The sequence below is a fragment of the Scomber scombrus genome, chromosome 8 (assembly GCF_963691925.1).
Source record: "Scomber scombrus chromosome 8, fScoSco1.1, whole genome shotgun sequence".
Lineage (NCBI taxonomy): Eukaryota > Metazoa > Chordata > Actinopteri > Scombriformes > Scombridae > Scomber > Scomber scombrus.
The window spans coordinates 3008361-3028821 of NC_084977.1; the positions used below are offsets into that span (position 1 = coordinate 3008361).

At 39.2% G+C, this 20461-nt stretch overlaps 1 protein-coding gene across 1 annotated transcript in view; it reads left to right on the top strand.

The window, feature by feature from the left end:
• The window catches only part of LOC133984707 (desmoglein-2.1-like), a 50889-nt gene extending 30872 nt beyond the window's left edge, over nt 1-20017 (top strand). The window contains exons 4-16 of the mRNA XM_062424163.1: nt 11043-11165; nt 11493-11648; nt 11822-11963; nt 12713-12873; nt 13087-13221; nt 13455-13640; nt 14397-14824; nt 14932-15074; nt 15468-15689; nt 16005-16247; nt 17243-17373; nt 18300-18626; nt 18932-20017. Of these exons, the coding sequence (XP_062280147.1) occupies nt 11043-11165; nt 11493-11648; nt 11822-11963; nt 12713-12873; nt 13087-13221; nt 13455-13640; nt 14397-14824; nt 14932-15074; nt 15468-15689; nt 16005-16247; nt 17243-17373; nt 18300-18626; nt 18932-20017 (3483 nt within the window). The remainder of the gene's footprint in view (nt 1-11042; nt 11166-11492; nt 11649-11821; nt 11964-12712; nt 12874-13086; nt 13222-13454; nt 13641-14396; nt 14825-14931; nt 15075-15467; nt 15690-16004; nt 16248-17242; nt 17374-18299; nt 18627-18931) is intronic.
• Nucleotides 20018-20461: the final 444 nt, after the last annotated feature.

Sequence of the window (20461 nt, forward strand, 5' to 3'; positions counted from 1 at the left end):
CCATGGCGTGGTTCATTTTTTCTCCCAAAGCGCAAAGATGTGTCATGTGAGCAAACGGACATAATTAATGTGGCATTCCTCTTCTACTTATTCTGCAAATATTCCAAAAACTACTTTTTTTATGATTTTATGTTTGGTTTTTAAAGGTGGTTTAAAGGTGTTAAATGTGTCTTTTGTCTTCATGGGCTTGTTTTTTTAAAATGTGAACACGACTGATCTGCCAAGAATAGCATTTCACTTCTATGTAGGGTAGAGTAAGGTAACTTTATTGATCTCTTTAAGGGGAAATTCAAAATTGAGAGGTACTGGGAGCTGTGGTGTCATACAGTCTGATGGCTGACGGTATTAAAGAGCCCCCACAAGCGCCTTGAGGCATGTGTCTGAATGAGTCTTTGGTGCATGTGCTCCTGAGTGTGTATCTGGAAGTGACAATAAAACTGATTCTGATTCTGATCAAGATTTAAGGCATCAGAGCACACCCCTCCAACAACACATCCAGTATGATTGCCCCCTTTAAAGGACTTTATTACTTAGATCTTGATATGTGGTGACATCAGATGAGACTAATTTATCCAGTAGAGAAAAGAAAGGTGAACAGTAAAATGATCATCCATTGTAAACAGCCATTAGTTTACAGACACTTCCTACACAATGAGAGAATATTCCCAACAAGTCATCATCAACCAACTATCACACTTTCTAGCTGCTTTTCATGCATTCTGCAATGTCAGTCATTGGATTTAGTTGAAACATAGCAACAATAAGTACTGGCCAAAATTACAGTATGGGTTCTGATTAATTGACCAAGAATCACAGGTCAACTCACAATGTATGTGTTGTGACACAGAATAAAGCACATGCTTGCTTTCTATATTGAATCCCATGATAGTGTCTCATCTTTGTCTCAGCAGTTTTATCCAAGATCACAGACAATGGAAATGAAGCTGTATTTTGTTCCCTTTGGATTAATGTACTAATGTTTGATTTCTCTTGTTTCAGTTGACTGCAGTTCAAACACTGTGTGATATTACTGATGATGTCACTCTTTCTCTTCCCTTTCATTTTGTAGACTTTTTTGTGCCCAACTTGTATGTAAGCTCAGAAAAGTATTAGTTGCACTAGATGACATGATTTTGAATACTTTTGTTTTACAGACCTCCATTTATGTACCTCACATTTTTATGATAAGAAACTGTTACATGCGTCATGGAGAACCTAAAAAAGTCTGTTTGGTTTCCAATATTTGGAGATTTTGATGACTGCGAAAAACTTGAAGAAGCCAGGAATCTGAAGGAGTAGAACAGATTATCTTTTATCTCTGCATTACGCGGGCAGAGATACAATCTTATCTTGGCAAATGTCTTTCTGTGTATCACTGCCAATGCTACTGGTACATGGACCGTCTCTCACCTCCATGACTCACCCAGACACACCTCTATTCAACTAAAAAAACAAAACGCCCTTTATTATTATCTTAATCTAAAAATCAACACAACTTGCTTGGACGCATACACATCTCTTTGACTATTTTTATTTGTTACTCAGAGGAAAAAACACTTTTTAATAATACACACAATTTATTTCCCTCTCAGTTCCGCCAGCACCCCTAGAATAATGATAATAATAATAATAATAATTGTATTTATACAGCACCTTTCATACATACAATACAGCTCAAAGTGCTTTACATTTCAAGCAATAAAACAAAGGTAAATAAATACAGCAAGTTAAAATAAACAGCGTGGGTTAAAAATAAAATAAAATAGAATCAAAACATTAAAACAGATAAGATGAGATGAAAGTTAAAATACATTTAAAAAGGGAAACTAAATAAAAACATCTGAAATACAAGATAAAACGCAGATTAACTAAAAGTGTAGTGTTAAAGGTATGTTTAAAGCTCTTTTAAAAAAAAGGGTACGATGTTCCACAGTTCTGGTGCGTAAACCATGAAGGCGGCTTCGTCACTTTGTTCGTGGATTGCTTTGGGCATGACCAAACGATCAGTTTCGAAGCCTGATATATAAAATCATTGAAATAATGCAAAAAATTCTCATTAAAAACAACACACCTAACTTCACAATAACCCGACAGCAGTAGATGTGAAAAGTCTGTTTCCTTGTGAGCTATAAATCATTTAACACCTGAATGGTTGGTATGGCAACCAGTCAAACAAGAGATGTGTTTCTCTTAGTGCTGATGCTAATGCGCAGTATCGACTTGCCATGGTACTTCCAGCCTACGTGCCTTTGAACATGCCACAACCCTCAATGTCCGGAGGACAGAGAGGAGAAAAATACAAAGGTTTGTTGTCAATGCATTTTTTTCATAGCACATGTTTTGACTAAGGAGAAAAACCATGGGTGTAATTAATAACAGTCAAAATTGATTATCTGATCTCTGGGACATATTTCGGCAGACCTACCAAAACCAGTGTTGAGCTGCATCAAATCCTGTCCTCTTAGTGAAGCTGCATTGTTCTCACACCGTCCAACTCTAATTAAACTTCTGACACCTGAATGTAGCCTTATTAGTGGCTTTTGTTAACAAGCCAGAGAAAAAGACACAACATGTACACAACTTAGGAGTTGAACCTGGAATCACCATTCTCCTCTTTCAGCCAGTTCTCACACCAGGTGATCATGTAGAGGACCAGTCTGCCCACTGAACACATAAGTCCTGTTTCCATTAAGGAAGTTCCGGATAAAATTTAGGAGGCAAGAACTTTACAGGAACTTCCTTACTCGGCCCTCTCAGTAGAGTAGGACCTTGATAGGACCCACAGGACTCGGGAGGTGACCTAATAATTTTGTAACAGTTTTGATCGTCGCGTAATTGTTATGCAACAGTTTTGACCGTGATATCACTGAGGCGATGCAAACAAAAGCATAACAACTCAACAAAGAAAACAACAACCTCATCAACGGTCCACTTATCATATGTCTTTTTTGTCCATCTCCATCTCCTAAAACTGGCGTTTATTTTGGTGCTTTATGTTGACGTCACATTCCACTTTGAGTATACCCAATCAGCACCGAGTCAACCTCAAGCCCCATCCAGGAATTTCTCAGGGCCACATAGAGTACATAACCCGAGGCAGGGACTCATTTCGCCCCCGTAAAAGTTTCCAGAGATTACCCCAAAGTTCCGGCAGTGGAAACAGCCCTATAGAGACCAAACTGATATCAACCCTCCATCAAAGTAGCTGCTGTTACTGAAAAAAGTAATCACATGACTGTACAATGTTATAAAGTAATACTTTACTGGGTGCCACATACAATTTACTCAAAGAAGAGACAAAGACGCATCTGCTTGAGATGACATAAGACATTTCTGTCATATTGAGCCTTTTTATAGCCTCCAACCTGGCATCCGATAAAGGTACATTGATCAACCTTTGACAAACTGCACCTCTCCAACATCAGCAGCTACAACGATCACATCAACAAAATAAATCCACACATCAGGTTCATCTGTGAGCAGGAAGAGGATGGTGTTTCTGCATTACATGCATTCATAGAGACCACAAGAAATCTCACACAGACCAGTACCTCAGTTTTAACTCTTAACACCACTTAGAACATGCAAGATCAGCAATGGGCTCTGACTTAAGATTAGTAAACTCGGTGGGGACCCCAGAAACCATCCGAATGGTACTCGCTCATGTGGCTGGACTGTCAGAACATACTCCAGCCACAAGGATTGTTTCCATCACCACACCATTTCTGTTAGACTTTGCTTGTGAAGAACAGATCCATCATGGTCCAACAGGCTGTAGAATTTAAAGTGTTCATAGTTATTTCTGGTAGGTATTTTAGACTTAATTTCAGCAGCATGCACTGTTCTATTAGCTTGGTGAGACCATGGATTTAATGTCTATCCTCAGCGAAGTATTTTGCTGGATTTGGCCCACAAAACAAGGACCTTGTTAAAATAATATTAAAATGACATCTAAATATCCAAATATGAATATGATATCTTCAAAAGTTTAACTGCTGGACATGAGATGTCTCCTGCTTCACTGTAAAGTCCAATGCCCAGTGTGTGTGCACTGGAGGCTTCACGTGTCACAATCATACTTGTAAGTTGCATACTGGGCCACAACAACAGCAACAACCACACAAACAAGAACTTCCATCTTTATTATATCTGTATGATCATTCACTGCACACCAGGAGAAAGAGATTACTTTCACCAGTCCATGATTCATGCTGCCATTGTTTTTTTTTGCCTACAAACAACATGCCTGGGTCATGACCACAAACTGGCTTGAGCAAAACTAGTAGAGACTCATCTCGGGCAGATGCTCCTGTAGTACAGTTGACGGGAGATTTTGCACATACCCAACACTTTGCACAACGTCCAGATCAGTGATTAGTTCAGGAACTTTAAAATAAAAGGAGGGTTACCAGGATCTGCACTCAATAATGTGCACTTTGCAGACATGCAGTAAACGCATGAGAGAGTAGAAGTCACTATGCTATCTAAGGGTGTATCAGCATAATGGTTCAGTGGTTAGCACTGTTGCTTCATAGTAAGAAGGGCTTGGGTTCGATACTCGGCTGGGGAAGTGCCTTTCTGTGTGGAGTTTCACATACTCTCCCCTTTGCTTGCATTGTCAAAAACATGTATGTTAGGTTAATTTTCCCATCAGTGCCAGTGACCAAGGTACTGATGTAGAACTGCAGTTAGTCCCCGGCACGGCACAGTGGCTGCCCACTGCTCCAAATAAATAAATAAGGGGCCATCTCAAAATACTACATACAATAAATATGCAACATTAGTGTGGGAGGTACTGGGAGCTGTGTGTGTGTACAGTCGGATGGCTGATGGTATGAAAGAGCCCCCAAGCGCTTTGAAGCACATGGCTGGATGAGAGGGGATGAGAGGGATTGTCCATGATAGCTTCCAGCTTTCCTCTCATCCTCCTCTCTGTCACTGCCTCCACACTGTCCTCTTCCATTCCCACTATAGAGCTTAATCACCAGCTTATTCAGTTTATTTGCACTACAACTCTTGATGCCTCCTTCTCAGCACACTGCGGCAAAGAAGTTGACACTGGCCACAACAGACTGGTAGAACATACATAGCAGCCTGCTGCACACATTAAAGGACCTGAGCCTCCTCAGAAAGAACAGCCAGCTCTGTCCTCTTTCCTGTAGAGGGCGTCAGTGTTGTCTGACCAGTCCAGCTTGTTGTTCAGTTTCACCCTGAGGAACTCGTAGGTGTCCACTATCTCCACCCCCTTCCCAACAGGTGTCCACCACCAGCTCCTTGGTTTTCTGAATGTTAATGTTAAAGTAACTTTAAGATACAAAAACAAAACAAAAAAACGGAATAAAGCTGAAAAATAGATTTTAAAAAAACACATAAAAAGATAGCTCATTAGGTAGCTCAGTATACACAGATCCACCTCTGACTCTGAGTATAACAAATTATATCAATAACATTGAATCTATTTGTAGGCTGCGTTCTTGACTCTGGCAGGTAGAATACCCAGACAAGAAGAAAGTATTATTATAAATATTATATTACAGGTTAGTTAGTTGTTCTTTTATTCAGAACTGTAAGAAAGACCTTCTCTCATAATATAAAAGTAGTAATGAGTAGCCTGCCACTTGCGTTGGTTGAAGCTCGCACCCGCAGTATAACCACTCCCCCGCCTACATGGTACTTGCCCGCAGGCTGTGTGAGTGAGTGTGTGCGTGTGTGAGTGAGTGAGTGTGAGGCACTCCTCTTCTTTTATTCTTCTCCTCACCTCCATCAGCTCATTATTAAGTCAGGAACTCGTGTCGGCTACACTTGGACTCTTACTGTTTTACTTGATAAGGATACTTGGACTTTTCTTCGGTCATGTTTCGGGTTTTTTCACCCGTGTGTGTGTGTCTGCTGCTGTGTGCGGTGAGTACGGAAAGCAGGTGTCTCTTGCTGTCTTTTTCCTTGTTTAGTTTTTTTCCCCTTCCTCTTTTCCCCCCCGCTGTCGCCAGGTGTCTCCGGATGATGGAATGTCAGGTCTCTGTAAACTAAATTAAAGTGTATTAAAATGTATCTCTGGGGGGGAAATGGCACTGAGATAACATCTGTTGGAATTTGGGGCTTTAGACTATAATTAACACTGACTTGACTTTTTCCACTTAAGTACTTTGAATATGAAACTGTCTATTCTAGTTAACACAGTGTTTCCCTATGAATGATTGTTATAGTGTTTTTTAAAGTACTGTTTATGGTTCCAAACAGGCAAATAAACATAAACACTTGCTCAGCTTGTGTCGGGCCCGGTCCTTATCTAACTTACCTGTGGATAGAGGATGCGGTTTTTCTAAGTGTTTTCTACAGCCACAATTATTTTTATAAAAACAAAAGTGAAAGATTTAATAGACCAGCTACCGTCCAAAATTCATACATACTTCACGTAGGCTATTAGATTGTTTACCGGTCGTTGTAACGATACCATTCTTGTTGACTGTAACAAATACCTGCTGTCATGGTAACACAGGTGAGCGGGTTGAGCTGTCTTCAGTTTCACAAGAGAAAGACTTGAGATTTTATCTTCTTCTTTTTTTTCTTTTTTTTTACATGAACTACTTCTGCAAATTAGTAAATTAGAGAGGACCTAGAAACCTTTATCAAAACTTTATTTTATGTGAACGTTTTTATATGAACATGCAAAATAACTAAATAACTAAATGTAATTGCATTTTAATGCAGGCTTCACAGCTTCCTTCAGCTTGTTTTCATTCGCTTTGTATTGAGGAGCTTTGTTATAGGAATAATGGCTCATAAAACTGAATTTATATATTTATTTATTCATTGTCAGGGACCATGTACAATTGACATTAATCTCAAAGGGAAAAGATGCATTGCACCAGAGTATAATTTCCACCTTTCACAGTCCTTGTGATAGTCAGACACAAGAACTACATCTGTAGAAAGGATAGACAGACATAAGTACAACCGGTTAGGCAGGGTGGTTATATATGTATATACAGTACAAGCACAATATACATCAGGAAGGGTATGAAAAACATAAGTTAGTAGACACAAAACACAATTTTAAAACTTGATTATTGTTATTATCGCTTGGAATGTGTAAAACTTCTTGAAAATATATAAAAAACAAATCAGTCACTTAATACCTTATGACAGTAGCACCAGTAATTCATTACGTGGCAGAAATGAATTTACTTGTATTAGGAAAAAGTTCCAAGCACAATACACTGACTTTATGGATCATACATTGATCCTAAACTCAACATCCATCCAATATCTGTTATTCTTAGTTCTTTTTCAAGAATGGTTCACTGGATTTCACAACATGTATTATTTCATGTACTATTCATAACTCATGTCATTCTTTAAGCATGTTCTGCATGCTTGAAGCAGAACAAACAACACTGTAGTATTATGTCTTTTGACTGAATGCAGTAATGTTTGTTTATCTTTTTGCCAACCGTACTGTGGTTTTTGGTGTGGCCCGGCTGTTGATGATTTAAATCAAGACATCATTCAGATTGAACGGTTCGTTTTGATTCCATTTGGAGTCTTTAAAGGATGACTTTTGGAATTTGGATTTTGAACAATTCAATAATAAGGAATTATCTAAGTAAGGGAAAGGATAGAAATGAACTTGTGCACAAGCACAGACAGTTTTCCACTTCTCACATAGGTGAGGCCGCTCCTTTCTTCTCTCAGAATGAAACACCTCTGTCATTCAGGCATGCCTGTGCATGGTAATGGTCTGTAATTATATAGCGCCTTTCTAGTCTTTACGACCACTTAAAGCGCTTTACACTACAACTCACTCACCCATTCATACACTGATGGCAGGGGCTACCATACAGGGTACCAACCTGCTCATCAGGGGGAATTTAACCATTCATACACCGTTGGCACAGCAACGGGAGCAATTTGGGGTTAAGTGTCTTGCCCAAGGACACATCGACATGTAGACTGGAGGAGCCGGGAATCGGACTGCCAATCTTCCAATTGGAGAACGACCGCTCTACCTCCTGATCCACAGCCACCCAATGCATGGACTGAAGACAGCAATAGCCAAATCTCCATGGAGAGTTGGGATGTGTCGGCATCTCCTCTGAAGACAAGCAGTTACAGTTCACAGTACCTGGCAGATAGATGCTTTTACCCATATTGAAGTATTTTTAAATTTCAAGATCATTGTTCAAAAGATCATAATCCTTGAGCGCCTCCTGGTGGACAGATAAAATAGCCTGTTTGCCTGGGCTTTTTACTGTGCCACCATGTAGCGTCAAATACCAATCAAAGCCTTAGCAATCAGGGAAGGACCACTATACCAGGTGTATCCAGTTTCCAGCTTAGTTCTCTTTAGTGTATGTTGCTGATAGTTGAACAGATCAAAGAGGGTTTCCTCATTTGTAGGATTTATCTCCTTTTGATAATTCCTTCCTGGATTCCTTTTATTGACTGAGATCATGTGCTTCCATAAGTCAAATGATTCTGTTGAGAGGTTTAAGAATATTACTACTGTTGTTGTTATTATTGTGGATTTTGATAAGTTAATGCTTTCAGTGAATAATTCTCATTTATTTACTTTAATGTATGTGAGGATCATTTCAGCGACAGCTAAAGAATAGAATAGAATACAACTTACTTTATTGTCATTGCAGAAGATGTGCAACAAAATTTGCTGTGCCTGAATATAAAAAATAGAAGATAGACAGTGATAAATACACAAACATACAGGTGCACAATCATTCCAAATCAATAAATATATAAAAGAGCATTTAAAAGCAGCTAGAAAGCAGTATTGCACATTGAGTTAGGTTGTAAAAAAATGGATTGTCAGTACAGTGTTTGATTTTAAAGGATCTTGGTGCAGTAATTTTGCTTTCATAAATGAGTGAGCTCTCTGTTTGCTTGATATGTTACTGTTGATACATCAGTTGAAGTTGATATTTTCTGTTCAGTGTAGTTATATAGTCATTTCAGGTAGGTGGAATAGTGGTAGACTGCATAGTGAGTATGATAAATAATGCATGCTACTCTCTTACTTTATGATGTTGCAGAAACCACATCAGTTTACAGGCTCACATTAAGTGTGTGTGCTAGTTAATAAAGCACCAATTCCAGTACTATCTGTGGTGATTTTAAATTAATTTAAACAGCTCCATCAAGGGATTCTTATAAATAGGATGTCTAAAGCTTGGGCTCACATAACCAACACCTACTCCATCACAGTAATGGGAACTCAAAGATTCAGCTCAATTTGACTGAAATTAAAAACATAAGTGAACATTTCTCTCCTCAAAACCTTCATTATATATTTAAGTCAGTCTGCATTAAGGTGCAATACTTGCATCAGTGTGGTGAATGTCTGATAGTACCTTGGTACAGGAATGGCAAAAGTGTTGACAGACCCAAGCCAAAATGGCTTTGAGGTCACCATATGTTGGTGGTTCAATTAAAATTCAATATGAACACTAGAAAAAATGATACAGCTCAATAAAAAAGGAGCTGAATAGCATACTTGTTTTTCTGGTATATGGTTTAATTTATGGGTTATAATCCAATAATGCTTGAAAAACTCAACTAAAAATATGACATGTAGCCATTCTTGTGATTGAATTCTGTTTCAGGGAGTTTTGATAGATTGCTTACAAAGAATCCAAACAGCAGATTGAGAGGGCTGGTGCTTGGTGCTATTTCATCATATGGTGGTTACACAGGCGCTCTTTCATGATTCAGCAATACGCACAAGAAAAGCCGCACCCTCTCTTTCAAACTAGCGAGTCAAATTTCAGCCAGACCGAAAACAGTCAGACTCTCCCTTCTCTTCATTTACAGGACATGAATAGGGTGCTAAAAGGTCAGACTTCCTCTCAGTGCTGTCTAGGCATGCACAGATTGTGCTCCACTGACACATCCTTGTTTGCTTTGTACTTTTTAGGGTGGGACAGCTTAAAGAGATGATTCTTTTGACATTTCGTTACCATAGTTACACCAACGTCTAATTGGCTCTAATCAGCCAAAACTGCTGAGAACAGTTTTATAAGTGGAAATATTGAATCACTCTTTGAAACTGTAAGGAAACCAATCCAAAGAGCCCTTTCCATGTGGCTTTTCCATCCTTATCAATATCCATAACATTTGTACATTGTATATAGTTGAATCCAGACATAATTTTTTACATTGATTTAGACTAGAATATAATAATATAATATAATATCAAAATAAGCAAAGATCGCTAAGAGACACACAAAATAAACAGTAATACAGGACTGCTTAGCTGATGATCAAAATAAAAAAGCAATTAAAAAAAAAATTATCAAGATTAATTTTGCATTAAGGATAAAAAGCAATAATTAAAAAAATAAATAAATAAAGTATATAATAATAAGAGGGCTGGCATTCATGTTACTAAACTAGTTACTAAAGTTACTAAAATATAATAGGATATAAAGAGACAAGAACATGAATATTTATATAATATTTATGTCTAAAATAGTTTTAATTTGTACATGACACTTTGATGGATGAGAGGGTTATGTAACGGCCAGAACACAATGACCATAAATCAAATAAAGATACATGGTGGAATCATGGAGTTAATGAACAAGACACATGGGTCAAACTTTTTCACATCATACTCAAGATTCAAAGATTTTATTTGAAATTGAAACCATCTTGCAATTCTCACCATTTCTTCATATATTGTATTAGAGTTTGGGTGAAGAATCTGAGAATCTGCTGCAAATGAAATTACAAAAGATTTATAAAATTTAGATTTATGAATATCACAGATATAAATAAGAAATAATGAAGATCCTAAAATCAATAATTGTGGACCAACACATGTTACATGCTTGATAGTACATGTATGGTAATAGTCCCTAGTAGTAATAGTAATGTGGCTGTTCTAGTTTATGACACTGAAAACCATAACGGTTACATAAAATGTGGTTTATACTGTAAGGTGAGAAAAAAAATTCAGTTTTCAAAAGGTTGTCTAACAAAATGTAAATCAGAAACATGTAGTAATCACATCTATTGTGTTATAAATCCAGGCTGTTGCCGTGGTGAAGGTCAGCTCTAAGGACAGTCTGGTAAGAAAAAGAAGAGAGTGGATTCTCCCGCCAAAGCCACTGAGGGAAAATAAAGACTATACTGACCGGGAATCGATCGCCAAGGTGAGTGAAAGAGCTCCAATTTACTTTAACTCTAGGCATTGAACTGCTGGCGTAAACTCTTCACACACACACTTGTTAAAAACAGCAAATGGGCATCTACTCCAATAGATCCTACTGCAGGTGAACAAGATAGAAAACTACACTCTACACTCTACATATGTCCACTCACATGTCCACAATAAAAGACACCACAAACATCAGTTCCACTAGGCTGCATCATAGTGCGTTGCCAATATTTGTAGGACCTAATCTGCCACATAAAAGAATTACCCACCATCAGTCAGCAGAGGGCGCCACTGGAACATTTTCTTCTGCTTTGTGTTTCAGATTCGATCAGATTTTGAAACTGGAGATAATATTGTCTACTCCCTGGAAGGCGTCGGTGCAAACAAGTATCCCTTCCATGTGTTTGTAGTCGACCCTAAAAGTGGACTTATTCGTGTGACCCAAGTGCTGGACAGGGAAGTCATCGATATGTACAATGTGAGTGATGCACAACAGATTCTATTCTATTTTGTTTGTCTTGAGAAGATTTAGTAATTGCTGCTTTTCATACTTTTTATTGGAGAGATATTTGGCATCATAATGTCTATTTATGTCAGTAAAGGTCACTGTGAAAGAAAATGAAAATGGATCTTAATTTTCTGTTTTTACAGCTGTCAGGTATTGCTACGTACAATGATGGCAGGGAGGCAGAGAACAAAATTGATATACGGATCAAGGTTGTAGATGAGAACGACAACTCTCCAGTGTTTGGTGTCATCAAGCCCGTGGATCTGGATGAGCTCTCACCTGTAGGTTAGTATTTCTGCATTTCTCTGCAATTTTAAAAAAGGTCTATCCTGATATGTGGCAGCAAAGTAACTTCATTATAAATTAGAGCCGACCAATACTGGATTTTTGGGTCCGATGCCGATACCAATATTGTTGATAAACACAAATATTTTTGTAATGATCCCTCAAATGTAAGGAAGGCATGATATTTAGTTTAACATTAAACTTTATGGTAAAGAAAATGACATCAGTGTATTAAAATGGTAAACCTCTCTAGGAATTTACTAATTATAATTAGCATTAAACTTGAATTAAGAAAAAGTGTCAAATATATATAGATATATCAGATAACAAATTCATAGATACCAATATATCTGTAATAGGTCAGCATTGGTTGATAATATTGGCTGATTGATATATTGGTCGGGCTCTATTACAGTATACATAAAATTAAACATTTTGGTTTTGTATCTGCAAGATTATATTCTTCTTCTAAGCAGTTTAAGATTTACGATCACATAATAAGCCTTTTCTTATTTGTTTGGTCATGTTAGATCACAGGGTTGACATTAATCAACCTTGTTGAGGTTTTGTTTTGTGGTTCCCCTCCACATCCTTATCACATGTGATCTATGACTCAGAAAACATCAGCTCAAATTGGAAGTCTTTTAATGATTTATTGAAGCTTTGATGTGGCTGTATTCTGGGTTACGTCCACTACAATAGGAGTACCTACATTTAATGACTGTTTCATTTAATACTGTTTTTCACAGGAACTACAGTCGTGAAAGTCGTTGCGACTGATGCTGACGAACCAGGGAATAAGAACTCTCAGATTGCCTATTCAATCGTGGATCAGAAACCAGTTAATGGCAAGTTCGACATGACCAGGGATGGAACCATCCGCGTCAAAGAGTCTACCCTGGACAGAGAGGTATGAACTACACCAACACTTGCAAAGCAACAGTGTTTTCTTGATGTTATCCTTTAACATAGTCGCATGAGACATTGACAAGTTCCGAGGCTATGAATGCTATAATTGCTGGAAAGGGCAATTGTTGCTGTCTTGTCTAAGATACACCTATACAGTAAATGTTCATCACAGAATACACTTCTTTTCTGATTTTGTAACATTTTCTCATTTCAGACAATAGATCAGTATATTCTGACAGTGAAAGGTCAAGATCTAGATGGCAGCCCAGGGGGAAACACAGGAACCGGCACTGTTACCATTAATATCCGAGATGTGAATGACCACCCTCCCACTCTGGAATTAGAGGAGGTAGTTTTCTTTCTCACATATACGTATATCAATGTGTTATATTGCATATTGGTGCAAGTACAAAGGGGATGACATAAGTTTTCACAGCTGCATTATTTCACTGTTGACATGCTCATGAGACAGATCACACATTGAAGTCAAAGAAATGCTAATTAATCTATGTGAAATTACAATTTCTGCTCATGTGCACCTTAGTTGTTTTCATCTCCTAATGTGGTTTACTGCCTTTACAGTATGAGGGCAGCATTATGGAGAACACAGAGGGCGTGGAGGTGATGAGATTCAAAACAGAGGACCTGGACGTGAAGGACACAGAAAACTGGGAAGCCGTGTTTGATATTGTCAAAGGCAACGAGGCCGGGTACTTCAGCATCAAAACAGACCCTAACACCAATGAAGGTGTCCTTATGCTTAACAAGGTACAACTACAGCAGTGTTTCAGCATTTGGGTTTAGAAGAAATGTGTATATGTTGGCCTTTAAATACAATCAGCATGATTCATACACAAAGTACATGTTTACAATCAAAGGATATATCAGCATACCATAGCCCTCTTGGATTTATGGGCTTATAGGACATGGCCCTGTGTTTTGGACCAACAACAATATAAGAGCTATATTTAAAAGGAATGGATTTATAAATCAATTGTTGATTCAGACAACCCAGGATCAACTTACTGAGAGATTTTTTTCATTTTAGCACAAGGCTACATTACCTTTCACAAGCATAACACACCTGTATAGTCAGGTGGATTGAGCTGAGGTGCATTGTGGGTAATGTAGGCACCAGGAAGAGGAATGCACAAAATAAAAAATGAGGATATCTCTGACTCTGCTGCATCGATTTTGATCCCTTCTTTTAACTTTCCATTGTAAATCTGTCAATTTTGTACTAGTACAATGCTAAATTGGTGGAGTACTCTTTCAAGATGTTTTATCAGTATACCAACAACACAAACTGTAACCCTAACCTAAAGATTTTTTTTTTCATGTTTTTTTAACAATCACACGCACAAATGGCTAATCCATGACAGATCACTTCAACGTTACAGATGTACATGAAACACAATACATTTCAGTTCTCATTTGACTAAATATTGTAACCCTGTGATAACATTATACACAAACAGTAAAACCTGCAGTAATAATTTGTGTTTTTTGTGTGTCATTTGACAGGGTGTGGATTATGAGAAAGTTAAAGACCTTGAACTAGGAGTAGCCGTGAGGAACAAGGCTCCACTGCATGAATCTGTAAATCCTGTAAGCATAGGAATTGGATCTGGTGGGGGATCTGGTGGGGGATCTGGAGGGGGATCTGGTGGAGCCAGTGGTGCCAGTGGTGCTAGTGGAGCCAGTGGTGCCAGTGGTGCCAGTGGTGGTGGTACGGGAGGTGGGTCCGGAGGATCATCATGGCAAAGCGGGACCACACTTAAAACCTATCCAGTCAAAATCAATGTGAAGAACCAGCCTGAAGGGCCACGCTTTGACCCCAAAGTCAAAGCTATTCCCATCTCAGAGGGAGACACGTCCTTTAACATTAAAGATGTTATTGCCCGCTACCCTGCTATAGATGGAGACACAGGGGAACCAGCTGAGAATGTCAGGTCAGTGCATACACAAACATGCAGACAGGAATCCCCCTACAGTTAAAAATACAATGTCAATAAATTCTATACTCAATAGTAACTAACAGAGATTATTTGTGCTGTAGGTATGCCAAAGGTTCAGATCCTGGCAACTGGCTAATCATTGACCCAAAGACAGCTGAGATCAAACTGAACAAGATGCCTGACAGAGAATCTCCACTCTTGGTCAATGGGACATACTTTGCTGAAGTACTCTGCATCACAGAAGGTACACTTTTCCTCTAAACATCTGCTCCAGCTCTAAATGTTATAGATTTTTTAGTGTTCGTGCAAAGTAGCTTTGGAATAGTTTGACATGTCAAGCTTAAAACTCTGCTCACCTCTACAGGCTACAGGCTTTATTAAACAGCACATTAATAAAGTGATGGATGAAACAAAAAGACAGACAATTTATGGTAATCTTACAGCCCTACCTGTAGTGAAATGTTGTATTTTCTCTGGGCCCCAAAACAAGCAAGGGCAACAGTTGTGTATAACTGTTGTCCACCAACAGGGGGAGTGAAGTGTTTGAACCCTGAACCCTGAACTTGTCTGGACAGAATAAATAAAAATGAGAGAAATGCTCAATGATCTGTCCTTATTTCTGTTTTTTCCATCCCAGACATGCCCGCTAAAACTGCCACTGGCACCATAGCCATCCAGGTGGAAGATTTTAATGACCATTGCCCCACCCTGACCAGTAAAATCCACACCCTATGCACCACGGATGGTGCTGTTATCGTCAGCGCTGAGGATGATGATGCATTCCCTAACGGACCTCCTTTTCACTTTTCCATTGTCCCAGAGGGCACTGAGGGCAAATGGCAGGTGGAATATCTTAATGGTGAGGAACATACTCTAAATTATCTAAAAAATATGGAAGATACTTATAAAGATGATGATAACACATCTTAAGAAATGTATCTGTAGTGACATGATTTAAAATTACAACTAGTGTCAATGTAAATAAAAAAACTAATAGTTGATACAAGGAAAACAAAATTATGACCTTAAACTAGCACTGAACTTGTTTTAACTGGGAAACCTGATATGCATCTTAGACCTGTGGAATGAGAAAATCTAGATTTAACCATGAGTGTTTATTTTGTTAACTTAAAATCAAACTATACCTTTCATATGTACCTCTTGTTGTGGGCAGACACTGCAGCTATCTTGAGGTCCCAGGAATCCTTGTGGCCTGGTACGTACGAGGTGGAATTTTTGGTGAAGGACGGGCAGGGAGTGGCCTGTCCAGATCCACAAAAAGTGACGGTCCAGGTCTGCACCTGTGAGGATGGAGTGGTGTGTGGAAAACGAGGCGCCAACGGTAAACTCAGCAAGAAAACAGAGTTAGGACCTGCAGGAATCGGATTGCTACTACTGGGCCTTTTGCTGTTACTACGTAAGTATGATGTGAGGGTCAGTTTGGCAGTTTGATATTTTCTTAAATATAAACTTAAAGATTCATATGTGCCATACCAACACATGTACATATAACATGTATATAAATGTATAAATATCCTAAATACATAAAACATTACCTAATATATGTAAAGACTACATACCCAGTTCCATAAATAGTTTGTATTGTTATGTAGAAAGGAAACAAATGGTTATCTGGTGAACTGATCTTTAGAAAATTGTAGATATTTTTGGAAAAATGGAAACGCATTGAATAGTAGAAGTGACAAAGTAGGGTATGCCTTTGGGTTGATAGAACATCAAGACAAAATATATATTTTAGAGAAGTGGTATTAATAATGGACTCAACACCAACACTAAAAGCTAAAAGTAAAAGTAAAAGGCTGTGTGAACACATACTAAAATTTCACAGAATAAAAGAATGGTCCTTTTACATTGTCTTTAATGTCTTTAACACCACCACCATTACGATTTTTTAGCTAATTAAAGATCCCAACAGTCTCTAGCACTCAACTTACATCTATCAGCTTGCACCAATGCAAAAGTTAAAATAACTGCAACCCTCCAGTAAACCACCTACACAACCCATTTAACATGGCAGTTACTAATCTTAGACTATAACTAAACCACTACCACAAATCAAGGTGAGAAATTTAATCAGATAACAGTCTCTAAATAATAAACTGTTTTGTTACAGAAGATTTAGACATGCGTTACCATTATTGTCGGCCTGGCGAGCAGGTCACAGTAGCTAAAGCTGCCAAACATATCCAGAAGTCCACAGTCCTCTTTATAAATAACCAGGATGGTTCTAGCCACAACCTGCTGAGATTTATTACAAAACAAATAACTGCATTGTGCTAAGTAAAATGAATTGGACCGCCCTTTTAGAGGACTCAAGGGGACCACTGCTGTGCCCATTCCACATTCTGGGGTCCATATAGTTAGACTAAATGTTTGTTGTTATTTTTACAGTCATTCCTCTGTTGCTGCTTTTCTGCCAATGTGGAGCTGCTGGTGGTCTGCCAGGGGGCTTTACTGAGATGCCTTTCGACACCAAATCGCACCTCATTAACTACCACACTGAGGGCCAGGGAGAGAACACGGTAAGAGCAACATAATTATCTTTTACATGATCTTCAGTGTCAAGGACAGAAATATTGGAATACTGATACACAAATATAAGGCACAATAACTTTAGAGGACGTCATCAAGAATAAGAGCCACAATGCTCAGTTTCAACCACACCTAAGTACCTGGTTGTGTAGGAAATTGCAAGTTTCAGAGAGCATGTCAGATGAATAGGTAATCTTGGAAAGTGTAAGTAGGTCTTCAAAGACATTTTTGAAGAAAGAAAGAGAGGCAGACCGAAATAAATTAGGTAACTTTTTCCACCACTGAGGGAGTACAGAATTTGGAATGTCTTGACACATAGTGTCTGTAGATCAAGCCATTGTTTATTGGCTGCTCGTAGTGAATGAGAAGGCACATAAACCTGAGTAAGGGAGTTCAAGTAGGTATGTGTCATGCTCGCGGCCATGCAATAGATGAGCAATAGTAACCTAAACACAAAGGCATTGTCAGATATTTTGGAACCCACTTTACACTTATTTGCTTTCTTGCACTGAATAAGATGAAAACGTCAATACACCCCCATATTAGTCAATAATATATGATACTACAGCCAGGGGACAGTTAGTGTAGTATAAAGACTGGAAACAGAACAAGGAAATCTGCCTACCAGCACCTCAACAGCTTACTAATAAACATGTAATTTCATTTGGTTAATATAATTATATAAATACCATTTCAATAACTGCCAACAGGTCCAGCAAAATAAGGGAAGACTTGGCATCAAGTCAAGTTTTTAGAAAACACTCTAATAGCTTCTAATAGCCACTGTTGTCCAAAAGATAACATCAACCAATATGATGTATTATGCCTCTTGTAATCTTTTTTTTAGTAGTTGGAATATTTTGTATTTGCTCACTTATTACTCTGTTCTAACATTTGGTTTCTTGGCTTATCATAGGAAGTGCCACTAATAAACATGCCAGTACAGATGGATGCAGGTCCCATCAAACAAACCATTGGCTCGATTAAAAACGTTTCAGCAGGAAATAACTTCCTCACTTCCATAGACGGACTCAACGGGGCTGTTCAGGAGGATGTCGGTTTTGGTTTCCAAATGGAGCAAACAAGTGGAAGCCGATGGGATACAAGTGCCTACTCTGGGTTTGAGGGTATGGAGTCAGTAGGAGGAGGATTAGCAGGAGGAATAGTAGGAGGAGCAGTAGGAGGAGGAATCACTGATGGTATGGCTCTGCCAGACCACTTCCTGGGACAGTACTACACTCAGGTAAGAAATGAGCTGGCCAGCTGGAAAGGCTTAACAGTATATGTTCATGCAGTAACAGTTCAACAAAAAATAAAAAACAATCATGATATGTACTTGTGTGTGAATGGACAGACAGTTTATAATTAAACTTAAACTTGGAAGCTTTGAAAAACATGCATTTGGGTACCACAGTTGTTTAACACAACAGTACTACTACATTAAGTTCATTCAATTCAAACACGATTTGCATCATAAATGCCCCCTAGAATGCTCACTATCAAAAACAGGTAACTATCGTAATGTTTGTTTGTTTGTTTTTTAAACAGAAGGCATCTGGTGGCGAAAACCTTGGAGAGAAGGACGGTCTGTTGGTGTACGACTTTGAAGGTCAGGGCTCCCCTGCTGGTTCAGTGGGCTGTTGCAGCCTCCTGGAGGCTGACAATGACCTGCAGTTTCTCGATGACCTCGGACCAAAGTTCAAGACCCTGGCAGAGGTGTGTGGGGGCAAGAAGATCCAAACTGAAGTCAAGCAGGTGTTCACTCCACTGCCCAGTGCCTCCATCAATACTCAAACTTCAGTATCAAATTTGACAACTGCCACACAGCTGCCCCCTCTACCCAAGCTGCAGCCAACTGTCCCGAAAATAGAACAAACTGTCGTCACGGAGACATCTCAGCATTCTAAGGTGAAGAAAGACAGCGCAGCTACATTGAGAGAAGGGATGACCGCAGTGAAGAAAGGGGTGTCAAATCAAGGCCAGATGCTCCTGCTACAGCAACAGCAGCCTGTCTTCTACACCACCACCCCTGTGATGCAGCCAATGCATTACGTAGTCCAGCCACAAGTTCAAAACACCATGCTGCTGGCTGAGGCACCAGCTACCAACCTGCAGGGCATGGTCCTAGTCAACGGGACCCAGACTGGACCTGCCCAAGGCATGGTAGTTCAGGGGCAGACAGTGATGTCCAGTGGACAAGCCCAGGGCCCTGGCTTAGTGCTGGTTGAGAGGGGTGGGGTCCAAGGTGGTGGTGCCAACCTGATCCACGCTGGCAACCCCTCTGGCTTGCAGACCATGATGGTCATGGAGGGCAAGGTCCCAGCAGGATCAATGCAAGTTCTTACAGGCAGCCAGATGCACCATGTACAGGGGGGCACTCTACAGTCAGGAGGGCTTTCAGGATCTCAGAGAGTCCTGATGGTCGGTTCACCAACAATCAGTGGAGGGCAGCTGGTCCAAGAGGCAGGAGGTCTGTCCCAGAAGAGCAATCTCTTTGACTCTCAAAGAGTCCTCTACAGCCAAGACATGTCCACTGATTCTCAGAGAAGCATGTTGGGTTCCTTTTCCACCACATCAAGCACATCCCCCACCTACCGCAAGGTAGTCGTGCAGGAAACAAGAGAAATTCACTGAATGGTTGATTTTCAGGACAAAAGGTGGCCTTTTCAGTAATGCCAATAAGACTCTTCTTCTTTCATGGTATGGTTGGTGATGGGATTTTTAGGGGAGTCAATTAATGCAAGACTTCTAATGAAGAGAAGGCATTGTTCCCTTACTCCCCCTCCTAAACGTGACAATACAATTCTGAGATAAAGTTTGTCAATCACAAATGAGCTGGTTTCCTCCAAACTACCCTATTTCGAACAGGGTGAAAATGAATATGATAAACCAAATGGAATAAAACCTATCCCAGCTAACCTATCTAGTGACCGTGCCTGCTGTATTTACTGCTGTAACCTTGGCTTTAGTTTTTTTTTTTTTTAACACCAAAGAAACAAGCAACCATCTCCAAAGACTCCCTCCACTTTTTCAATTAAAATGTATTAAAAATGTGTTAAATTTTTTTTTCTTCTTCTC